The sequence below is a fragment of the Pelodiscus sinensis genome, chromosome 5, assembly GCF_052426305.1.
Source record: "Pelodiscus sinensis isolate ZL-2025 chromosome 5, ASM5242630v1, whole genome shotgun sequence".
NCBI classification, from domain to species: Eukaryota; Metazoa; Chordata; order Testudines; family Trionychidae; genus Pelodiscus; species Pelodiscus sinensis.
In genome coordinates this window covers 28,809,710-28,830,131 of record NC_143056.1, presented here as the reverse complement: position 1 = coordinate 28,830,131, position 20,422 = coordinate 28,809,710, and the positions used below count along the sequence as shown (strand labels likewise).

The 20,422-nt window shown below is 43.5% G+C and overlaps 1 protein-coding gene across 1 annotated transcript; it reads right to left on the bottom strand.

Annotated features, from left to right (window-relative positions):
• Positions 1-4,496: 4,496 nt before the first annotated feature.
• On the bottom strand, positions 4,497-19,415 carry LOC102456985 (alpha-1-antitrypsin-like). Its single transcript, XM_006133687.5, has 5 exons — positions 19,259-19,415; positions 14,861-15,541; positions 12,471-12,741; positions 7,577-7,724; positions 4,497-4,830 (listed from the first exon to the last, which is right to left on the bottom strand). The coding sequence occupies exons 2-5, from the start codon at positions 15,522-15,524 to the stop codon at positions 4,639-4,641; spliced, it is 1,275 nt and encodes a 424-aa protein (XP_006133749.1). The 5' UTR covers positions 15,525-15,541; positions 19,259-19,415; the 3' UTR covers positions 4,497-4,638.
• Between the last annotated feature and the right edge of the window lie 1,007 nt (positions 19,416-20,422).

Here is a 20,422-nt window from a genome sequence, read left to right as displayed (position 1 = left end):
GCTTCACCAAAATATGCAAGCAATTGTCCGATACATGCAATAAAGCGCATTTAAAAAAATATTTTTCAAAATTATTTTTAAAATAGCTATGGATAAAAAGTTTGTTACTTTACGCAAAGATGTACCTTTTGCGTCTAATATATTTATAGAGTGTCTTCCTGATACTCTTTATGTCTATAGTAAGATTGAGTTAATTTCGTGCCTTTGCCTTTTTAATCTTGCCCCTATATACGTGTGTTGTTTGGTTATATTCATCCTTTGTAATTTGACCTAGTTTCTACTTTTTATATGACTCCTTTTAGCTTTTTAGATCATATAAGATCTACTGGTTGATCCAAGGTGGTCTTCTGCCATATTTTCTATCTTTCCTATGCAGTGGAATAGTTTGCTTTTGGGCTCTTAATAATGTCCCTTTAAAAAACTGCCAACTCGCTTAGGGTGCATCTACACAGCAGCATTATTTCAGAATAATGGCCGTTATTCGGAAATAACAATAATTTATTATGAATAAATTCAAAATAATTGATGGCTTATTCTGACTTCTGTAAACCTCATTCCATGAGGAATAACGCCTATTCCGAAATAACTATTTTAGAATAGAAGCAAGGGTGGATGCTCCACCCTTGCTATTTTGAAATAGCTTCTCTCCAGAGCCATTCAAAGTAATTTTGCTCCGGTGCCTCCTGGGGCTTTAAATCGAGGTAGCATGTCCACATTAGGGAAGCCTGCCTCAGACTATTTTGAGGCTTCCCTATGGTGTAGACATGTTATTTCGAAATAAGCTATTTCAGAGTATTTCTTCTGGAATAGCTTATTTCAAAATAAGTATGCAATGTAGACATACTCTTGGGCTTGCTTCCCATGGGACCTTATCTACCATCTCTCTGAGTTTACTAAAATTTGCCTTCTTGAAATCCATTGTCTCTATTTTGCTTTTCTCCCTTCTACCATTCCTTAGAATCATTTATTTTGAAATAATGTTAGTGTGGATGCTCTGTTGCTGCTACTTTGAAATAACTACTCCCCAGAGTAATTCAAAGTAATTACTCCCCACTGCTTCTTGGGGCTCTAAGTCGAGGTAGCATGTCCACAATAGTGAACCCTCCTCGACTAATTTCGAGGCTTCCCCATAGTATGGACACGCTATTTTGATTCTGTTATTTCAGGAGTTATTAAATCAATTTTAGTTATTTCAAAATAGTTTCCTAGTGTAGACATACCCTCATATATTAACCTAAAGGAAAAAGTAGTCCAACATTAGTAAGAGGAGGAAATACCAACATAGAAAAGGAAAAAATTTCCTACTGAATATGTGCCAAATATAACAGTGTCAGCATCCCGCTTAAGTGTATGTTGCAACAGTGCCCATTGGGGCTGTCAACTATATAATGATTTTAATAATAATGGGCCTGATATGGGAACAATGTTCAGTCAAACCTCATAGTGGTAACGGAGGCATCTTAGGTAATAAGAACATAAGAGCTGGCATACTTGGTCAAACAAAAGGTCCATCTAGCCCAGGATCCTGTCTTTTGACAGTGATCATTGATGACCCCAGAGGGAGTGAACAGAACAGGTAATCATCACATGATCCTTCCTATCACCCATTCCCAGTCTCTGACACACAGAGGCTATAGGTCCAATTCCTATCCATCCTGGCTAATAGCAATTGATGGATCTATCTGCATTCTCCACACCAGTCATGATTTTATAGACTTCTATCATATGCCCCCTTAGTCTCCTCTTTGCTATGCTGAAAAATCCCAGTTTTATTATTCTTTCCTCAAATTGCAGCTTTTCCAAACCCAAGTTATTTTTGTTGCCCTTTTCTGGACTTTTTTCAATGCCAAGATATCTTTTTTGAGAGAGGCAACCACATCTGCACACAGCATTCAAGATGTGGGCATACCATGTATTTACATAGAAGCAATAAGATATTCTCTCTTATTCTCTATCCCCAATCCCTTTTTTAATGATTCTTAACACTCTGTTTCATTTTTTGACTACTGCTGCACATTGAGTGGGTGTTTTCAGAGAACTATCCACAATGACTACAAGATCTCTCTCGAGTAGAAATAACTAATTTAATCCCCAACATTTTATACATATAGTTGGGATTGTTTTCCAATATGCATTACTTTGCATTTATTAACATTAAAATTCATCTGCCATTTTGTTGCCCAGTCACTTAGTTTTGTGAGATTCTTTTGAAGCTCTTCACAGTCTGCTTTGGACATAAATATCTTGAGCGGCTTAATGTCATCTGCAAATGTTGCCGCCTCACTGTTTACCCCTTTCTCTAGATCATTTTTGAATATCTTGAATAGGATTGGCCCCGTACAGAGCCCTGCGGGATACCATTAGTTACCTCGCTCCATTCTGAAAACTGACTATTTATTCCTATCCTTTGTTTCCTATCGTTTAACCAATTATTAATCCATGAGAGGATCTTCTCTCTTATCCCATGACAGCTTACTTTGCTTAAAAGCCTATGGTGAGGGACCTTGTCAAAGGCTTTCTGGAAATCAAAGTATACTATATCCACTGGATCCCCCTTGTCCATATTCATATTGACCCTCTCAAAGAACTCTAGTAGATTAATGAGGCTTGATTTCCCTTTACAGAAACCACGTTGACTTTCCCCCCAACAAATTATATTCATCTATGTAAGTAATCTAAGTAGTCTATATAATTAATTCTTAGTTTAAAGATCAGGTAACAGGAATCAGGGAGAGAGATGGAGTTGGGCAGCATAGAAGAGGGTGTGCCATATTGGGTAGCTATTTGGGGACTGCCGTCTCAACTCAAAGGGTATGTCTACACTACCCCGCTAGTTCGAACTAGGGGGGTAATGTAGGCATACCGCACTTGCAAATGAAGCCCGGGATTTGAATTTCCCGGGCTTCATTTGCATAAGCGGGGAGTCGCCATTTTTAAAACCCCACTGGTTCGAACCCCGTGCAGCGCGGCTACACGGGGCACAAACTAGGTAGTTCGAACTAGGTTTCCTAGTTCAAACTACCGTTACTCCTCACGAGTAACGGTAGTTTGAACTAGGAAACCTAGTTCGAACTACCTAGTTTGTGCCCCGTGTAGCCGCGCTGCACGGGGTTCGAACCAGTGGGGTTTTAAAAATGGCGGCTCCCCGCTTATGCAAATGAAGCCCGGGAAATTCAAATCCCGGGCTTCATTTGCAAGTGCGGTATGCCTACATTACCCTCCTAGTTCGAACTAGGAGGGTAGTGTAGACATACCCAAAGGTAGTACTAGCAAGGAGAGCTAAGGATAATTTCCTCCTTGGGGTATTTCAAAGAATGGATGGAAGATGTCAATGGGAGTAAAAAAGCAAGAGTGGAGGATATCTGGATATGGGAGGGCGAAGTTTCTTGTTGTAAAGCTTGCTTTACAGAGCTTGAATTAGTCTTGTAACTCCTTCTGTGCCTTTTGCAGTTTTCCAGTGTCTTTCACAAAATGGGACACAGTTCCAGAAGTTGAGTCTCAGCTGATATAATCAGGTGAAATCACCTCCCTGCTCCTGCTTGCTAGTCCCCTCCTAATATGCCCAACGATCACATTAGCCATGTTAGTTACAGCATCACAAGGGGAGCTCATAGATCCTTGTTATCCATGACCCTCAAAGTCCTTTTCAGGCTCATTGCTTTGAATACATCTTGTCAGAATGACTTATGTGCTTAGGTCTCCTGATTAGAGTCAAACCACAAGTGGTCAATGGAATGAGTGTGAGTAAAGTACAGGTTCAACCTCTATAGTCTGGACTTTCATAGTCTGGCAACATCTGTGGTTCGGCATCCCCATGGGTGCTCCAGGCTAGAACACCCTCAAAATAAGCTGGGCTTGCACACAGCAGCTCCTCCCCCATTCTTAGCTCATTTGCAGCCCTCAAAATCAGGGAGAGAAGGGTAAGAGTTGGGGTGGGGAGATGCTCGGGGGAAGAAGCTCCACACCCTCCCTGTACCTTCCCCCAAATGCCTCCCCAGTCTTCACTCAGCAACTGGTAACAGCAGAGGGGCCAACACTCACTGAATGAGGGCAGGGAGGTACTCGGGGGAAGAGACAGGGTGGCTGTAGAGCTCCATGGCCAGGGTTCAGTGTGCTCCTATGGGCCTGCATTCCTCAGCCACTCACCACTTCTCCCAAGCCTCCCTCCCCCAATCCCCACTCGGTCAATGCTTCCACCCGAGTGGAGCCATGTAGCTGGTAGCAGCAGAGGGGCCAGCATGACACTCCTCGTCTCTCCCATTCCAGTAGATTCCCTGGTTCGGGACCAGTCAGGTCCCAAGAGTGCTGGACCAGGGTGGTACAACCTGTATTAAAATATGGTACCCTTAGCTGGCTGTTTACCTTATTTTTCCAGGATGATGGGGGTAGGCTTAGCACTTAAAAAAAAATCTAAACCAACAGGCTTCTATGCTGTCAACAATGTGTTTGCACAGGTTGCTGTCTAGTGAATCAAGATATACCAGGCTGCCTGTAGATAAGGAGTTATCGCATTCCTTCTTTATTTGTTTGGGAATGTATATTAATCTCTATGTTTATATAGTTGCAAGCACCAGCTAGTGTGCAAGAGCCCGTTGGAATTTAACGAGCACTCAGCATGAGGGATATGACACTGATGAATTAATTTTCATTAGGGTTTACAATTTTCCCCAGGAAGAGCAAAAAGTCAGTGTTTCGATCAATAATCAATATCAGGAAGGGCCTGTTGATTCGCAAGACAGGAGGAAGAGATGTAGGGACCATTTCTGCAACAGTGACTGCTGCTGCTTCAGTGCCGTTCTCATGAACATTCAGCAAGGCCTTGTGAACAGCCTGCAAGGAAAGGAAGCAGAAGTTATAGTTGGAGTACAGAACAGTGGGCAGTGGCTGGAAATGAACATGAAAACTTTTTAAAGGAGAGCTCTTTGGAAAATCAAATGTTAAGATAAGAGTCTAATAAGAGCAGAACTGATGGAGCACAATGGAAGAAATACAACCAGCACTCCCAATGTGTTCATTAGGAGCTTTGCCTGTGTAAGTAAGGGCTTATCTAGACTATGCTAAAGTGTGGAAAGAGGATATGCATATTTCACAGGAATTTGCATATCTTCTTCTGATCTCACGAAAGTAGTTTGTACGTGGCTTTTTGGCGAATCCCCCCCCCTCCTTTTTCGAAAAGTCACATAAACCTCATTTTTTGAGGAAGAGCAACTTTTCAAAAAAAGGGGGGGGGTGCCGAAAAAGCCGCGTCCAGACTACTACATGGATAGATGAATCAATAATAAAAGACTGAGCTGGAAGAATCAAATCCTCTGCATTCACACCACAAAGTGATTCTCCAATTCACTATTCCTCACCACACAAGAATAGGTTTGGAATCTGAAATAAGTGTCTAATGAAGAATTAGTTTACTGCAGAAACCTGGATCACATTCAGGAGGAATGATGACCTCAGAGGGCAAGAAACCAGCTTGCTAAGCTCCAGGTATCAATTCACATTTCTATGTCCAAATATTGACTGATTTCTTTGAAAAGAAGTTCTGTAATTGGAACGCTGTGCATTGTCATTAATGTGACATAAATATATATATTCTTTGCCAATCTTAGTTTAAATTGCTGATCATTATGGGTTATTATCTTTCAGTTATTATATTTTAGTTGTCAGTAATGGTTAAACTCTTTTTCTGTGTATATAACCCATACACCTTCTGGTTGTGGAGTACTCACTCGTGTCTTCACAGCATCAGGAAATACTAAAAATTTACCAAAGTTAGATGTAGTGAGTGAAAGTTATCTGTAGTGAGCAAGTTATTGCTTCTTTCTAGGAAAGACCAGTAGTTTTGCTCCTGCCTACACTGATGACCATTGACCTCTATGGGAGCAGGGTTAGGTCATTTCAAATTCTAAAATATATTTTAGAGCATTGGGCCAAATCCAGTGCAATGCTGGTGGTGTAAAACGGAATCAGCTGATGGATGATTTCACTTGCATAAAGGAATCTCAGGACGATCTTCCCAGCCTGTGTCATAAGGTGCAAGTCTGGGGAATAGGAGGCATGACTAAAGTGCCTCTATGCCCAGTGATCCTTTGATACTGGAAGGGTCTTGGGAGCTCTCAGTAGCCAGCCTTATTTTAAACAGCCATAAGGCTGCTTTGCTTTATGACGAAGGATGTGATGAAGTCACTCTGGTCACCACTTTCAGGAATCTGTGGATTTTTTGCCATTTCTTTCAACTTTCCTTGGAGAGTGGTGACCTTACCCTTTAATTTTAACATTTCTATGGACTCTGCTGCTAGGTATCACAGACCATTAGTTCTGTTTGAGAAAGTCCTCTTTGAAATGAGGAAAGATAAAAGTGAACTTAAGGAACTGTTAAAGTTGCAGTCCTTGGTCGCCTTGAATGTAGCCAACTGTCAATGCTCGGCTGCAGGGTCCATATACAAAGTTAGTTCACTTTGATCAACAGCTTCCGGTGAACAGTTTGTTAGTTGGCTTGGATTTAGTCCAGGGGTGGGCAATAATTTCTGATGGGAGGCCACTCCAAGAATTCGATAAGTGGTCAAAGACTGCTCTTTTCTGCGATGTTACTGGGGTGGAGCGGGGTCTGAGATGGAGCTTCGGTGCAGAAAGGAGCTTGGGGTCTGGAAGGGAATTTGGATAATGGGGGTTGTGACCTGGGGCTAGAGATTTGGGGGCAGGAAGGAATGCAGGTCTGGGAGGGGGTTATGATCTGGGCAGGGGATTCGGGTGCAAGAAGGAGTATGGGATCTGGGAAGGGATATGACCAGGAGCAGCGGTTTGGGTTGTGACCTGGGACAGGAGTGCAGGAGAGGGTGCAGAGAATTGGCATTGTGACCTGGGGCAGACAGTTGAGGTGTAGGAGAGGGTGGGGTTCCAGGGGCAGGTACTAGCCATGAGCCCAGTAGGACCCTCCTGCAGGCTTTCTGACTGTTGTATCCTCTCCTCCCCCCACCACATACTGCACAAAGCAGCCAGCTGCTGCATTTCCATGCAGTGCACCCTTTGGAGGAATATGGGGCTCTGCAAGCTGCCTGACGCTACAAGCATAGCCTAGGCATTTCCTATTGGCCAGTTTCCAAAGGGTATGCCCTGTGCAGAGATGCACATGCTGGCCCCAGCAGCTGGCCCCTGCCTGAGGGTCCCAAAGGGCTGCAGGACGTTGCTGGCCCAGAGGATCATGATAGGCCAGATCTGAATGTTTGGTGCCCTCAGACTTTATCTTACCCTCATCTAGTCCCATTTCAAAGCGGACTACCTATGGATCAAAGTGAACTAATAAACTTACTGTGCATCAGGAGGGTCCATATTTTTGCTGTGACCATATGGCAAAATTGTATGTGTTTTACCATAACTATCCTATAACTTATTCATCATTTTACCATGAAAAAATTGGATCCATATTTGTGGCCTCTTTACCAGCCTCATGGTTATGAATGTTTAAAGACAGTATGAGAGTAATCATGAGTGCACTGAACTGAACATAACTTAGACACTGTCCAGAGTCAGGGTGATTGGTGCAGACAAATCCATTTAAATCAAACTTATTAAACAAACTTACTTTTGAAATCTTCAGATTGTGATCTTCAGTGATTCCAGACAGATCAGCATGGTCCTCGAATACAGCAGTCACACCCATTCTCTTAAATATCTCTTCGATGTCATAGAAGGCCGAAATAGAAAATTTTGGAATGTACAGTTCTATTCTTCTGTTAAGGGCAATAAAAATGATGATAAAATATTGAATTCTGGTAACAGTGTGAAGTACCTGCTAAACAGCGATGCCTGAAATACTCCTGGGGAAATCTAAAATGTCAACTTGAATTTTTTGCATTCTTTTGGGAGCAAAAACAGTCCCCAGCTCTCACGACTGTAGCGAAACCCTCTTCTACACAACTGGCAACATTTCTCTGTGAAGTGGGAGGCTGAATTGGAAGGGCCGTGTACCAATGTGATGTCTCTCTATAGTAAGCACCCCCTCTTGGTGCAAATTCACTTTGCAACAGGACGCAGAGGACTGGGTTGCTCCTGAGGTGCAGCATCTGGGATAGAGGGACGTCCTACTGCCTGGATTCTCCTGTTCCTCACCCTTTGTGGGGGCACATAAGAGCTTACTGAGCTTGTCTGCCACTGGCCTGAAACGTGTTTCTATGGAACGGTTTGGTGTTTCTATGGAGGAAAGAGACATTCTATCTACCTGCCCCTTTCTTGTCTGCTCAGCCTCAAGTCCTGTCGAGTCTGCTACTAGTCTTTGGAATAATACACTTGATTGAGGATCAGCTATCCACTGAAGAGATGAGCTTTCCCATAATCTATTTGTTCATTCTTCCGGGCAGCAAGAACACTTTGAGAAAAGTCTCCTTTCTTTACAAAACATAATTTCAGTTCCATAAGGCTGCCTCAGTAGATTCATTCAACAGTTTGTGGCAAGGAATCTAAAGGAGTTGAAGATGGGGGAGGGGAGGACATTTTGGGCATCTTCTCTGTTCCCCTCGCCCTGCTCCCTGACAATGCATGTTTCTGCCGAACAGATTGAGTTCTTTGTCTAGCCCAGTTCTAAATCTTGTGGAATTTGTCATGTCCTGAGCGAGACCCTTCCACAGGCTTCATTTTCCTTTGCTTGAGTTCATTCCCAATTATTTTCCTTTACTTATCACCCCTAACTATGGCCTATTACTTATTGCTATAGCCACTGAATCAGCAACAAAGCTCCATTGATTTTAATGATGCAGGATCAGATCCTGTGTCACTAAGCCCAGGGCAGGGAAGGTAGCCTGTCAAACATTTTCCGCCTGCCTTCCATAACCCTCCAGGCCAGGGCTGGAAGAAAATATTTTGTGGTTCAGCAGGGCACTCGGGGAGTCTGCCTGTCTGCTGCAGCCCCAGCCACACCACTCTTGGAAGCAACATGGCTGGAGGTTGCAGGCAAGCATGTCTCTGTGTGCCCCTTGTGGGGAGGAGGGCAGCAAGTCTCCATGGGCTGCCCCTGCCCCCCAGCACCATCGGGGAGGGGAGTTACAGGCAGCTCATGGAGACATACTGACCCCCCCATCCCAAAGTGGCGCTCAGAGACATGCTTGCCAGCAACAGCCAGCAGCTTTGAGTGGCGTGAGGCCACCAGGGCATGAAGGCAGCCTGAGTGCTCTGCAGCACTGGTGGCCATGAGCTGTCTATGGTAAGCACCTCCTGGCCAGAGTCAGAGCCTGCATCTGGCACCCCCGTCTGCACCCCAAACTCATGCCGTCACTAAACAATTCCTGTCTCTACCCAATGTTGTTCTGCAAATAACTGCATGCCAGGTTTGCAAAATGCTATCTCTCTGCTAGCTCAGAACAATGAAATGTGGGCTGTGCAAGTACAATGTCAACATCAGCATCATGATCAATGGTGAACCAGTGGGAATTTGTATCCGGTCCAATATATTTCCACAGGTATTTGCAATGCTGTCATACACAAGTTTTATCTGAGCCTGCCTCAGACTAATTTTCAGGCTTCCTTGTAATGTGGATGCTCTATTTTGAAATAAGCTATTTCGAAATACATCTTCCAGAATAGCTTATTCCAAAATAGAGCATCCACACTACAAGGAAGCCTGAAAATTAGTCTGAGGCAGGCTCAGATAAATCTTGTGTACCCTTAGTCAACATTTGGCTTCATTGTGCATATTTATACATTTCCTCTTCAAATTCATCTCCCCAATCACTGGCTGGTTTTCTTTACTTCTCTGATTTCCCAAGACGAAGGGTACGTCTACACTACAGCACTAATTCGAACTAACTTAGTTCGAATTAGTTAATTCGAACTAACGCGTCTAGCACTAAAAACTAGTTCGAATTAGCGTTTTGCTAATTCGAACAAGCGCGTCCACATTAAGTGGACCCTGAATTAGGCTTAAGGATGGCCGGAAGCAGTGCCGGCAGGGCATCAGAGGAGGACTTAGAGCGTGGAGATGCTGTCTCGGGCTAGCCGAGAGCTGTGCTTAAAGGGTCCCGACCCCCACCCCGGACAGACCGTTCTCAGGGGTTCCCTGCTTGCAAACCAGTCCTGGCTTGGATTGCCTGGAGTACCCACATTGGGCACATCACACCACTCGGCCATAAGCCCGGCTGCACTTGCCGCAGGCTGCTATCTGGGGAGAGGGGACAATTGGGGGGCTGCAGGAGAGCTTCCACCCCCAGAAGCCCGCAGAGCTAGCCCAGTCCTCCCCATCAGGGGTTCGTACCCCATTCCTCCCTCACCTCCTTCCACTTACCCTTCCCTAGCCCCTTTTCTTGATGTACAAAATAAAGGACAATTGTGTTCAAAAATGGAATCTGTCTTTATTGAACAAAACTGGGGGAGACTGGGAAAAGGAGGTGGGAGAGGGGAAGAGAGAGGCTGGGAGAGGGGAGGGCAACTACAATGATCAGGGGTTGGGAACAGGTCCCATATGAAGAGAGGCTAAAGAGACTGGGACTTTTCAGTTTAGAAAAGAGGAGACGGAGGGGGGACAGGATAGAGGTCTCTAAAAACAGGAGTTGGGTGGAGAGGGTGCATACAGAAAAGTTCTTCATTAGTTCCCATAAAGAAGGACTAGAGGACACCAAAGGAAAGGAATGGGTAGCAGGCTTCAAACTAGTAACAGAAAGTTGTTCTTCACAAAGCAAAGAGTCAACCTGTGGAACTCCTTGCTTCAGGAGGATGTGAAGGCTAGAACTAGAACAGAGTTTAAAGGGAAGTGAGATCAAGTCATGGAGGTTGGGTCCATGGAGTGGTATCCCTGCCCAAGGTTTGTGGAAGGCTGGAGAGGGATGGCACGAGACAAATGGCTTGGTCACTGTCTTCGGTCCATCCCCTCCAGGGTTCCTAGGGTTGGCCGCTGTCAGCAGACAGGCTACTGGGCTAGATGGACCTTTGGTCTGACCCAGGATGGCCATTGTAAGCTCAGGGTCGGGGATCTCAGTGGACCCCCTTGATTTTCATGCACACCTGCTCCTGGGTGGCCAGGCTGGCAGCTCTCCTGCCCTAGCCGGCCACTTTCCTGTGCCTAGTGCGGAGATCGTGGACAAGGTCCACGATGTCCGCACTAGCCCAGGCGGGTGCCTGCCTCTTGCGGTCCCGGGCAAGCTCCTGGGAGCCGCCAGCCTGGTCCCGGGAAGAAGGGGAGGGCTGGGGGGCATCGGGTGGGTGGCTCGAGCCGTGCCAGGTGCAGGGTCTGCTGGCTGGGTGCTGGCAGGCTTGCACCTGGCATGGGCACCGTAGCCAGCCCGTGCCCCTTTAAGGGGTCCGGGGCCGGGAGGGGGGCATACGAGTTTCCCTGGTGTTGGCCAGAGTGGCCACCAGGGAAACCTGGGGAGGGCTAGCCTCCCACTAGTTCGAATTAAGGGTCTACACAGCCCTTAATTCGAACTAGTAAGTTCGAACTAGGCTTAATCCTCGTGGAATGAGGTTTACCTAGTTCGAACTAAGCGCTCCGTTAGTTCAAACTAACGGAGCGCTAGTGTAGCGCCTATGAAAGTTAGTTCGAACTAACGTCCATTAGTTCGAACTAACTTTGTAGTGTAGACATACCCTTATAGACCTATTTTTGGTATTAGGGACTGAATTATGTTTCACTCCACGTGCAATTTCAGCAGTGCTCTATAACACCTGGCATCTCTGGGCATGCAGCCCAATATTACATTGGTTTACTTTTGCTGTCACTTCGCATTGCAAATTCATGTCTCACTTCTTTCTGCTCTCACCTACATTGTCTTCAGCAATACTGATTTCTAGCTCCCTCCCTCCCTCCCTCCCTCCCTTTGTTTTATGGATCATTTCTTCCTGCTGCATTAGCATACATTTTCCAGATCAGATCTTCGGATGGCATGGTTGGCTGAATGCTAGGCAGATGTTATATCTGCATTCCCTGGGCCTGATTCTGCTTTCATTTACACCAGTCAGAATCAGGAATAATTTACTGAAGTCAATGGAGTGACACACCAGTGTAAAATTGGTGAGATCAGAATCAAGCCTCCCCTGGTTTTTTTTTAATCTAGTCATGTTATACAAAACATGAGTCCCATTTTAGGTGTCAAAGTGTTTTACAAATATCAGTGAGCTCAGTTTTACAAAGACCCTTTGAGGCAGATAAATGTCATCATCCAACCTTTCTACGGATGGTTTAACTGTGGCAGTGGGAAGGTCAAGGCTCAAGGATAAGCAGAAAGTCTCTGGCAGGAATGGCAATAGCCCCTAGATCTCCTAACTCTCAGACCTGTCCCCTAATCTCAAGACCATCTTGATTCCTCCTTGCTAAAAGTAAAAAGCATCACAGCTTTAGTTTTCTTTAGTTCTTTACGGTCATTGCATCACTGAAACCTCCAATAAGTCAGTATAGTGGTACCGAAGGAACTGAGGCACCTAGTTTAATTTTGCCTACAGTTCAGATTCTAATCTATATCTACTGTAAATCAGCCTCAAAAAATAAGACTTACCCTTTTTTAAGTGATTTTATCCATTTAGCCACGGTTTCTTTCAACAGAGCATCCTCCACTTGTTTCATTTTTCCTTCATCCGGCAAGATAAATAATGCTGTAGCATTTCCTTTGTAAGGTATTTCCACCAGCTGACAAGATAGCTCCTTATCATGGTAACTGTTATAACGGCCATCTCGGGTCATCATATTGACTTTAACTGATGTTTTCCCATCCACAAAAAAATCTGCTTCATGGGTGAGCATATCACTGAAAGGGTGTTCCCAGTAGGCTATAAAAGAATGTAGTTGACTATACTGTGAAAGAAGCTTTATTAGTATAAACCACACTAATTCAAGTATAATAAATCTATATTTACAGATTCAAAGGCACTCAAAGCCAATTTTCCTAAGGAGATTTTTGTTTTCAATAGCATAATGGCATTTATGTTGTGTTTAGACTTTGTATGGGCTTTTTAAAAGTCCTGATGAAAACCATGAAATGAAATTAAGTAATCCTTTTATTTTCTTTTAATCTGTATTTTTGAGGCAGATCCACACGAGTTGCTTTCTGACAATTTACAGGTAATTAATGAATCAAGGTTTTTTCACGAGTTTTCAACTGTTAGGACTATATTCACAAGAGGAATGTAGGTATTGCATCACTATTTAGGTTTTTGAAGAGAAAAAGGGAGCAATGTTTTCCTTTAGTGGTATAAGTGTCTGCATAGATAAAGCAACTGTTGTAATTTCTCCCATGTGATTTCTATAACAAATAATTTTACACAAACTCTCACAAGTTATATGCAGAATTCTTTGCCTTTCTAAAGCTCAAAGACTCTGAAAGAGCTTTAAAACTATTAAGGAACTAAGCTTCAGAATACCCCTGGGAAGTAGGTATTACTCTTTCCCAAGTACAGATGCAGAAACCAAGGTACAAGTGAGCTTATGCGACATGCCCAGGGTTATATAACCAGACTCTGAGCCCTGACCTACACTAGGGAGTTATTTCAAAGTAACTCCCCTTATTTCAAAATACCAAGTGGAGTGTCCACGCTACCAAGCCCGTTATTTCAAAATACCGGGCTGCTTATTTTGAAATAATAACTCCTGCTTTCCACGAGGAACAATGCTTATTTCAAAATAGTTATTTCAAAATAGCAATAGTGTGGACACTCTACTGCTACTATTTTGAAATAACTACTCCCTGGAGTCATTCAAAGTAATTACTCCCGGTGTTTCCTGGGGCTCTCTAAGTCAGGGCAGCATGTCCACATTAAGGGAGCCTGCTTCGGACTAATTTCAAAGCTTCCCTTTAGTGTGGACATGCTATTTTGAAATAGTTATTTCGGGAGTTGTTATTTCCAAACAAGTTATTTTGAAATCATTTCCTAGTGTAGACATAGCCTTACAGAGGTGCAACCAGAACTGCACAGTATTGGGGCAATGCCTGAGACATCCAGTCAGGTCAGGTCTTGCAATAAGTTGATGGCCATGGTTACACTGTTTCCTAATTTACCTTTAAATCATCGTCATAACTCTGTCACTGCCACACAGAGTATAAAATTGCCCCACGCTCTTGATAGGATTAACTAAAATGTTTTTACGCAACTTTAACAAGATTTAAGGTGTTTGCTGTTCAGCTGAATACCATTTCATTTCAACAGGTTGATTTCCAGGCCTTAAAGCAAACTTTTCATGTGTCCTGTATACTATTTGCACAACAAAGTACTGAGTTGCAAGTCTTCTACAGGTATCTGACAAATCACTACGTGAAGTTGCATTTCATATTCACATTCAAATTCGATTCCAGACATTGCAAGATTTGAAAGAAAATGTCCCTAATACTAGGTACATGGAAAAAAATGAACATGTGCTGTTTTCTCTCTTTATAAAACAGCACAAGAAGTCAAAGAAAATCAGATAGGTGTATGGCCACCATCTCTCACCAGAATGAGAATATGTGCATGTGATTACAACATTTTGCAAAGAGACTTAAGACATTAATTTTCTCCTCATTCATATTAAATCATAAAATTAATGGCACAACAAATTTTTCAAACATGAGTACGTCAAGCCAGTCACAACTGCCCTGGTTTCCAGATATTCTAAGATCTGTCCCTGTTAACTTCAAAGGGAATCTAGCAGTACTAATAAAGTCACCACTTACATTTAGGGGCCTAATTATGACTTTAGGGACCTAATTTCAGACTTTAAGCCTTGAAATTTCATTTAATCGTACTGGGAAAGCTTTGCAGACATAATCATTTTCAATTTAGTTGATCTCGCAGGACTAAAAACCTGTTAAATTTTTAAAATGAGTAGAGATTTTTGAGTTTTGTTTCAGATTACAAATCAGACGCTGAAAATGTAATATTGGCAATAAGTAGCCATTGATATAACATGTCTTACCTTTAAAGTAAATATAATTGATGAGAACCATCACAGTGAGTGGATCAAGACCCTGGACCAAATGGGCAATTTTCCCATGGGTTTTCTTCTCAATGTAATCATTGATCTGTTTCTCAGTCTCGGCAGAATTTTGGAAGTTACTAGGAAGAGCTTCTGCTTCATAAAAGCTTTTCACATCGTCCAGAAACTTATCTAGCAATTTCAGCTTTTCATCCACAAAAAGGGCATTTCCCAGATTCACCTGGATTTCATTGTCAGGGTGGTTTAGCGAGTGAATAACATCACGAAAAGCTTCATGTATCTCCTGCTCCTCAATCTCTGTCAGGTTAAAGGCGAGTCCTTCCAGAATCTGAGTCAGAGTGGTTGATTTAGCACCTAGAGTCACCATGGCAAAAGCAGTGGAAATACTCAGAGGAGAGAAGAAAATATTCTTCTCTGCTGCATCTGATGTAACTTGCTTGTAGAACCTAAATGCAAAGTCAGCATTGCTAGCAGCTATTTTGCAACAAGCTGGTATTTTGCTTTTAGGATTTTCTTCAACCCTGGGATGATGTTCCTGGGTCTTTGTATCATCATGATCATCATGATGTTCAGGTTCATGATGACAATAAACAACAACAAGAAGTCCAATAAGAAATGAACACACATACAGGGTGGTCTTCATTTTCCTTTGGAACAACTCTATGAAGAAAGAATGAAAATCATTATATCTATGGAATAGTGTAATGAAAATTTGTGTTCATGTAAAACTAGGCCTAGTGAATTATTTTCCAGATATTAGTACAGGTTGCACATCTATAAACCAGAACTCTGGTCCAGCAACATATGTGGTCTGGTAGGTCCATGGATGTTCCAAGATCAGAGAGTACCAGCATGCTACAAGTGCAGGGAGGGGGGCAGCCTGCCTTGCTATAGGGGGGCTCAGGAGCCCAGTGCACTGCTTCACTGTGTGTGTGGAGGGGAAGGAGCCTGGAAGCCTGGTGCACAGCCCAGCTGGGTTGCTGAGGTGGGGCGGGCTGGGAGGAGGGGGGGGAAGGAGGGAGAGTGGGAGAGGGACTCGACTGAGAGCTGGGAAGCTCAGTGTGTAGCTCAGCTGGGCAGCCCAGGGAGCACAGAAATCTGGGGTGCAGGGCAGCAATGGGGGGGGGCAGAAATGACCTCCCCTGATCCCACAAAATCCCTCATTGGGATCAGTCGGGTCCCAAGTGTGCCAGACCAGGGAGGTCCAATCTGTATTTCCTGCTGTGCAGCTCTGCTATCCCTGAGGCATTTGGAGAGGCTCCCCTTGGTTTCCTTGCAATTCTCAGATATTTCTCCCCACTTCCCTCCAAGCCAGTGAGCATACAAGAAATCAGAGGCTTATGAAAACAAAAGGGGATTGGATTTATTAGACAGTCAGATATGAGATAGTTCTATCTTGCGAGTCTGAGGGTATGTCTACACTACCCTCCTAGTTCGAACTAGGAGGGTAATGTAGGCATACCGCACTTGCAAATGAAGCCCGGGATTTGAATTTCCCGGGCTTCATTTGCATAAGCGGGAGGCCGCCATTTTTAAATCCCCGCTCGTTCGAACCCCGTGCCGCGCGGCTACACGGGGCACGAACTAGGTAGTTTGAACTAGGCTTCCTAGTTCGAACTACCTAGTTCGTGCCGCGTGTAGCCGCGCGGCACGGGGTTCGAACGAGCGGGGATTTAAAAATGGCGGCGCCCTGCTTATGCAAATGAAGCCCGGGAAATTCAAATCCCGGGCTTCATTTGCAAGTGCGGTATGCCTACATTACCCTCCTAGTTCGAACTAGGAGGGTAGTGTAGACATACCCTGAGAAAGGGAACAAGTGGGGTAGCTATGATTTTTTTATCCAAATCTAAATAGAATGGATACTTAGATGATATCTATGCTGCAGCGCTATTTTGGGATACTGAAGTATCCCGAAATAGCTATCCCGCCTCTTCATAGCAAGCCCGTTATTTCGGGCTCGCTATTCTGGCATTCTTGTAAACCTCATTCTTCAAGGAGTAAGGGATGTTTTGGAATAGCACTTTATTTTGAAATTTGGCACTTTGTAGACAGCACCAAATCATGAAATAAGTTATTTCGAAATAGCCTCAAAATAAGATACACAATTTACGTTGCTCAAATTGCATATCTTATTTCAAGTTACAGTGATGTTTAGATGCACCCTTGGGGACTATGTCTGGAACAATGTATTTCCTTTGAACTAGTTCTCCCACTCCTCTCTTTAAGAACTGTCATGTTTATTAGTAAGAATAAGTTTATTAAAAAGTGCATATTAAATTACGCTTGTCTTTCTATAACAGCACAGCTGTATTAAAACCTTTTCTACTGATTCTGTAGCAATCAGGTATAGGGCTCAATTCTTCCCTACTTCTGACCCCAGTTATTACATAGGAAGTGAGCAATCTAAGGCTATGTCTATACTGCGGACATTTTCCAGGATACTGAAATTATCCTGGAAATGCTCTGCCATGTCCAAGGAATGCTTCTGCTTTTTTCAGAACAGTTTCTGGAAAAGCGGATGCGTTCTTTTGGCATCCTTGTATTCCTCATTGTATGAGGAATAAGGGATGTTCCAAAAGAGGAGGTTTTTCCAAAATTTGGCCCGATGTAGACGGGCCAAATTTCGGAAAAGCCTCTTCTGAAAAAAAAGCGGAAAAAGATATGCAAATTGCGGTTTGCTATTCGTTTATCTTTTCCCAATAGAACTCTACAGTCTAGACATAGCCTAAGGGTGCATCTACACAGCTCCCTAAACTCGAAATAAGATACACACTTTGCACTACACAAATTGTGTATCTTATTTCGAAACTATTTTGAAATTGAAATTTTGGTGCATGAACACAGCGCCAAACTTCAAAATAAGCCACTATTTTGAGACATCCCTTATCCCTCATGCAATGAGGTTTACCGGGCTGGCGAAATAGCATGCCCGTTATTTCAAAAAATATTTTGAAATAACAAGTGGTTTGTGTAGACATGGGGTAGCTATATTACCATGCAGTGCAGATGTATCCATCAGTAACTAGTTACAGCTCCCTGAATCAGAAATAATGTGGCCCATATATTAGTTAGAGTAGCCCAGCTGTTATTCTATTTCAGTATGACACTGGAATGAGATAGTAGAGAGCCATGATCCCAGTAACTAGATCTACATAAACAAGAGATTTTTTGGGTCACTTCAAATAAAAAATGATTATTTAAAAATATTCAGCAAGTCATTTAAAAAAATGGCTCTAGGTCAAAATGTTCTGATTTGATTTTGGGCATGTTAAATATTTTAAATTTGTTAATAAAAAATTAAATTTTGAAATGCTGTTGTAAATTGAAAATAATCTAAATGTTTTGCTTAGAAAACAGTGAAACAAAATATTTGAAACGGTGAGGCAAAAGTGACATGAATTCTCCGTGTGTTTCACAAGCACCTGATCTGCACACCAAAGCACAGTCTCCATGAGCACATGCAGCAGTCTCACTCAGACTCTTTGAAAGGTTTCTGAAAATCAGGCCCTCAACCTTCCTAGGTTTCCTTCAAGGGTGGAAAAGGGACCCGAGTTCTATAATTCACAGACACTAATTGCAGAGGCCTATCAACCTGACTTAGGGCCACATCTATCACATAAGCACACAGACTGATCACCAAGTACTGGGGAAAGAATGATGGAGGTTTCCTTCTCCACAGGGTGCAGAGTCATTCAGCGGCCACTCTTACAGCTCAGCGGTTACATTACCTGTTAAAAAACTTATACCTTCCCACTCTGGAGCCCCCGGCATGCTGATCAGTTATCAGGCCATGTGGCTACTGTAACTCCAAGATGTGCAATGAGAATAACTGCCAGCTGCTCCCTTCCTTGGGATTCAGAACATAAGGTACCTGTGTGCCAAGATCCTTTCCAAACCTCCCTCCCTGATCTGGAGTGGGTTGCATGATAGGGAGCTCTAGCAGGGACAAGTCTCCATCTGACTCTCCAGCCTGAATGGTTTTACAGGGTTAGCAGTTTATTGGGGCGTGGGGGGAGGGAGTCCTTGTAAACCGAGTGCATTCAATCTGGAGTCAGTACTGTATTAAACAGGCAGTCCAGCAATGACTTTTTACAGTCACTATTTGGAATACAGCCACACTTTAGAGGACTATATTGAACTATTCTTCGGTGTTTACTATTAAATAGTGTTTGATTTTTAAATCATAATACAACCTCACAAGGGTTCTATTTTCTGCTGTTCCCCGAGTAGTTGCACAAGACAGTCATGCTGTATAGAAGATTATTCTCTTACTTCTCTATGGCTATTACAAGATCACCAACAAGAGAATGACATGATCTTATAAACTCCTTATAACATGAGCTCATTGTCTTAAAGAAAAATGAATATAGTACTCACAGTATATTCAGAAGGATCCAGCTGTGTCTGTCTGAGCTTCACTACTCCTTGCTCCATTATTTATAGGACTGAACAGCATTAAGCACCTTGCCCTCTTGTGAAATATTAGATCAAAGAAAAATTAACAACAAGGTCAGACAAAATGCTGATGAAACTAGTTTTTCTGGACACTCAGGTTCAAGAGCCCACCGTCTATGCACGTAGAGCAGGCTAAGGTCAAGGGTCATGGGGTCCAGCTAGAGTGTAGTTGTGTCTATGATGTTTCTAGGTGTCTGTAAGCCTCCCTGTGCAAACACACATTGGATGCAGCAAGTTCCCCAGAGGTACTTCCAAAGTACAAAGGCAATAAATCTCATGACTGTGTTTAAACCAGCAGGCGTCAGAGTATACAGCTGTGGTGGGGGAGCCGATGACAGCACTGTACAGGTGACAGCCACTCTTTCGGGGATCCTGGAATCTGCACCAAGAGATTTCTCTGTGTAGCTCATTGGAGACCCACATGATGGAAGCCAGACTTTCCTGTGAATCTCCAGTCTTACACTGGGACCAAACCCTGCATGTCTATCCTATGAGTCTGTAGCTGAAAGAAGTATGCAGAGAAGAGACACCACCCACAGCTGAGGGGAGATTTCATGTGGACTCTTCCTCTGCAGGATTTTTCCACGGTAGAAGATTGGCCTGTTTCTAGTATTCTCATACAGCATGTCCTTCAGAAAGCCTTGCTAGTGTTACCTGTAAGAATTGATCGTTGATTAATATGAGTAGAACTGGAATTACTGATTTCCTTTATACCAGATTTCTAACATTGGACTTCTTGAATTCGTATAAAACAACCATCCTACCCCTTAGTGAAATCCACCTATTATTAACAAGAACAAGTACATTGGAACAATAACAACTATAATTCAGTAAAACTAAACACACTATCCATTCCTGCAGCCAGATGGGGACTGGACTGCTCCAGGATTAGGGCTTGGGTAAGGATGCTGTGTCCAGATGGGGTCTGGGCCCTGATTGGGCAGAGTGTCTGGCCAGGGGGAGGAGACAGAAGCGGGGTAGGGTGCAGGAGCAGGCTGGGGGTAGGGTGTCAGGCCGGAGGGAAGGGGGAAGGAGCAGGGGCAGGGTGTCTAACCAGGGAGAGGGTGCAGGAATGGGCTTGGAGAA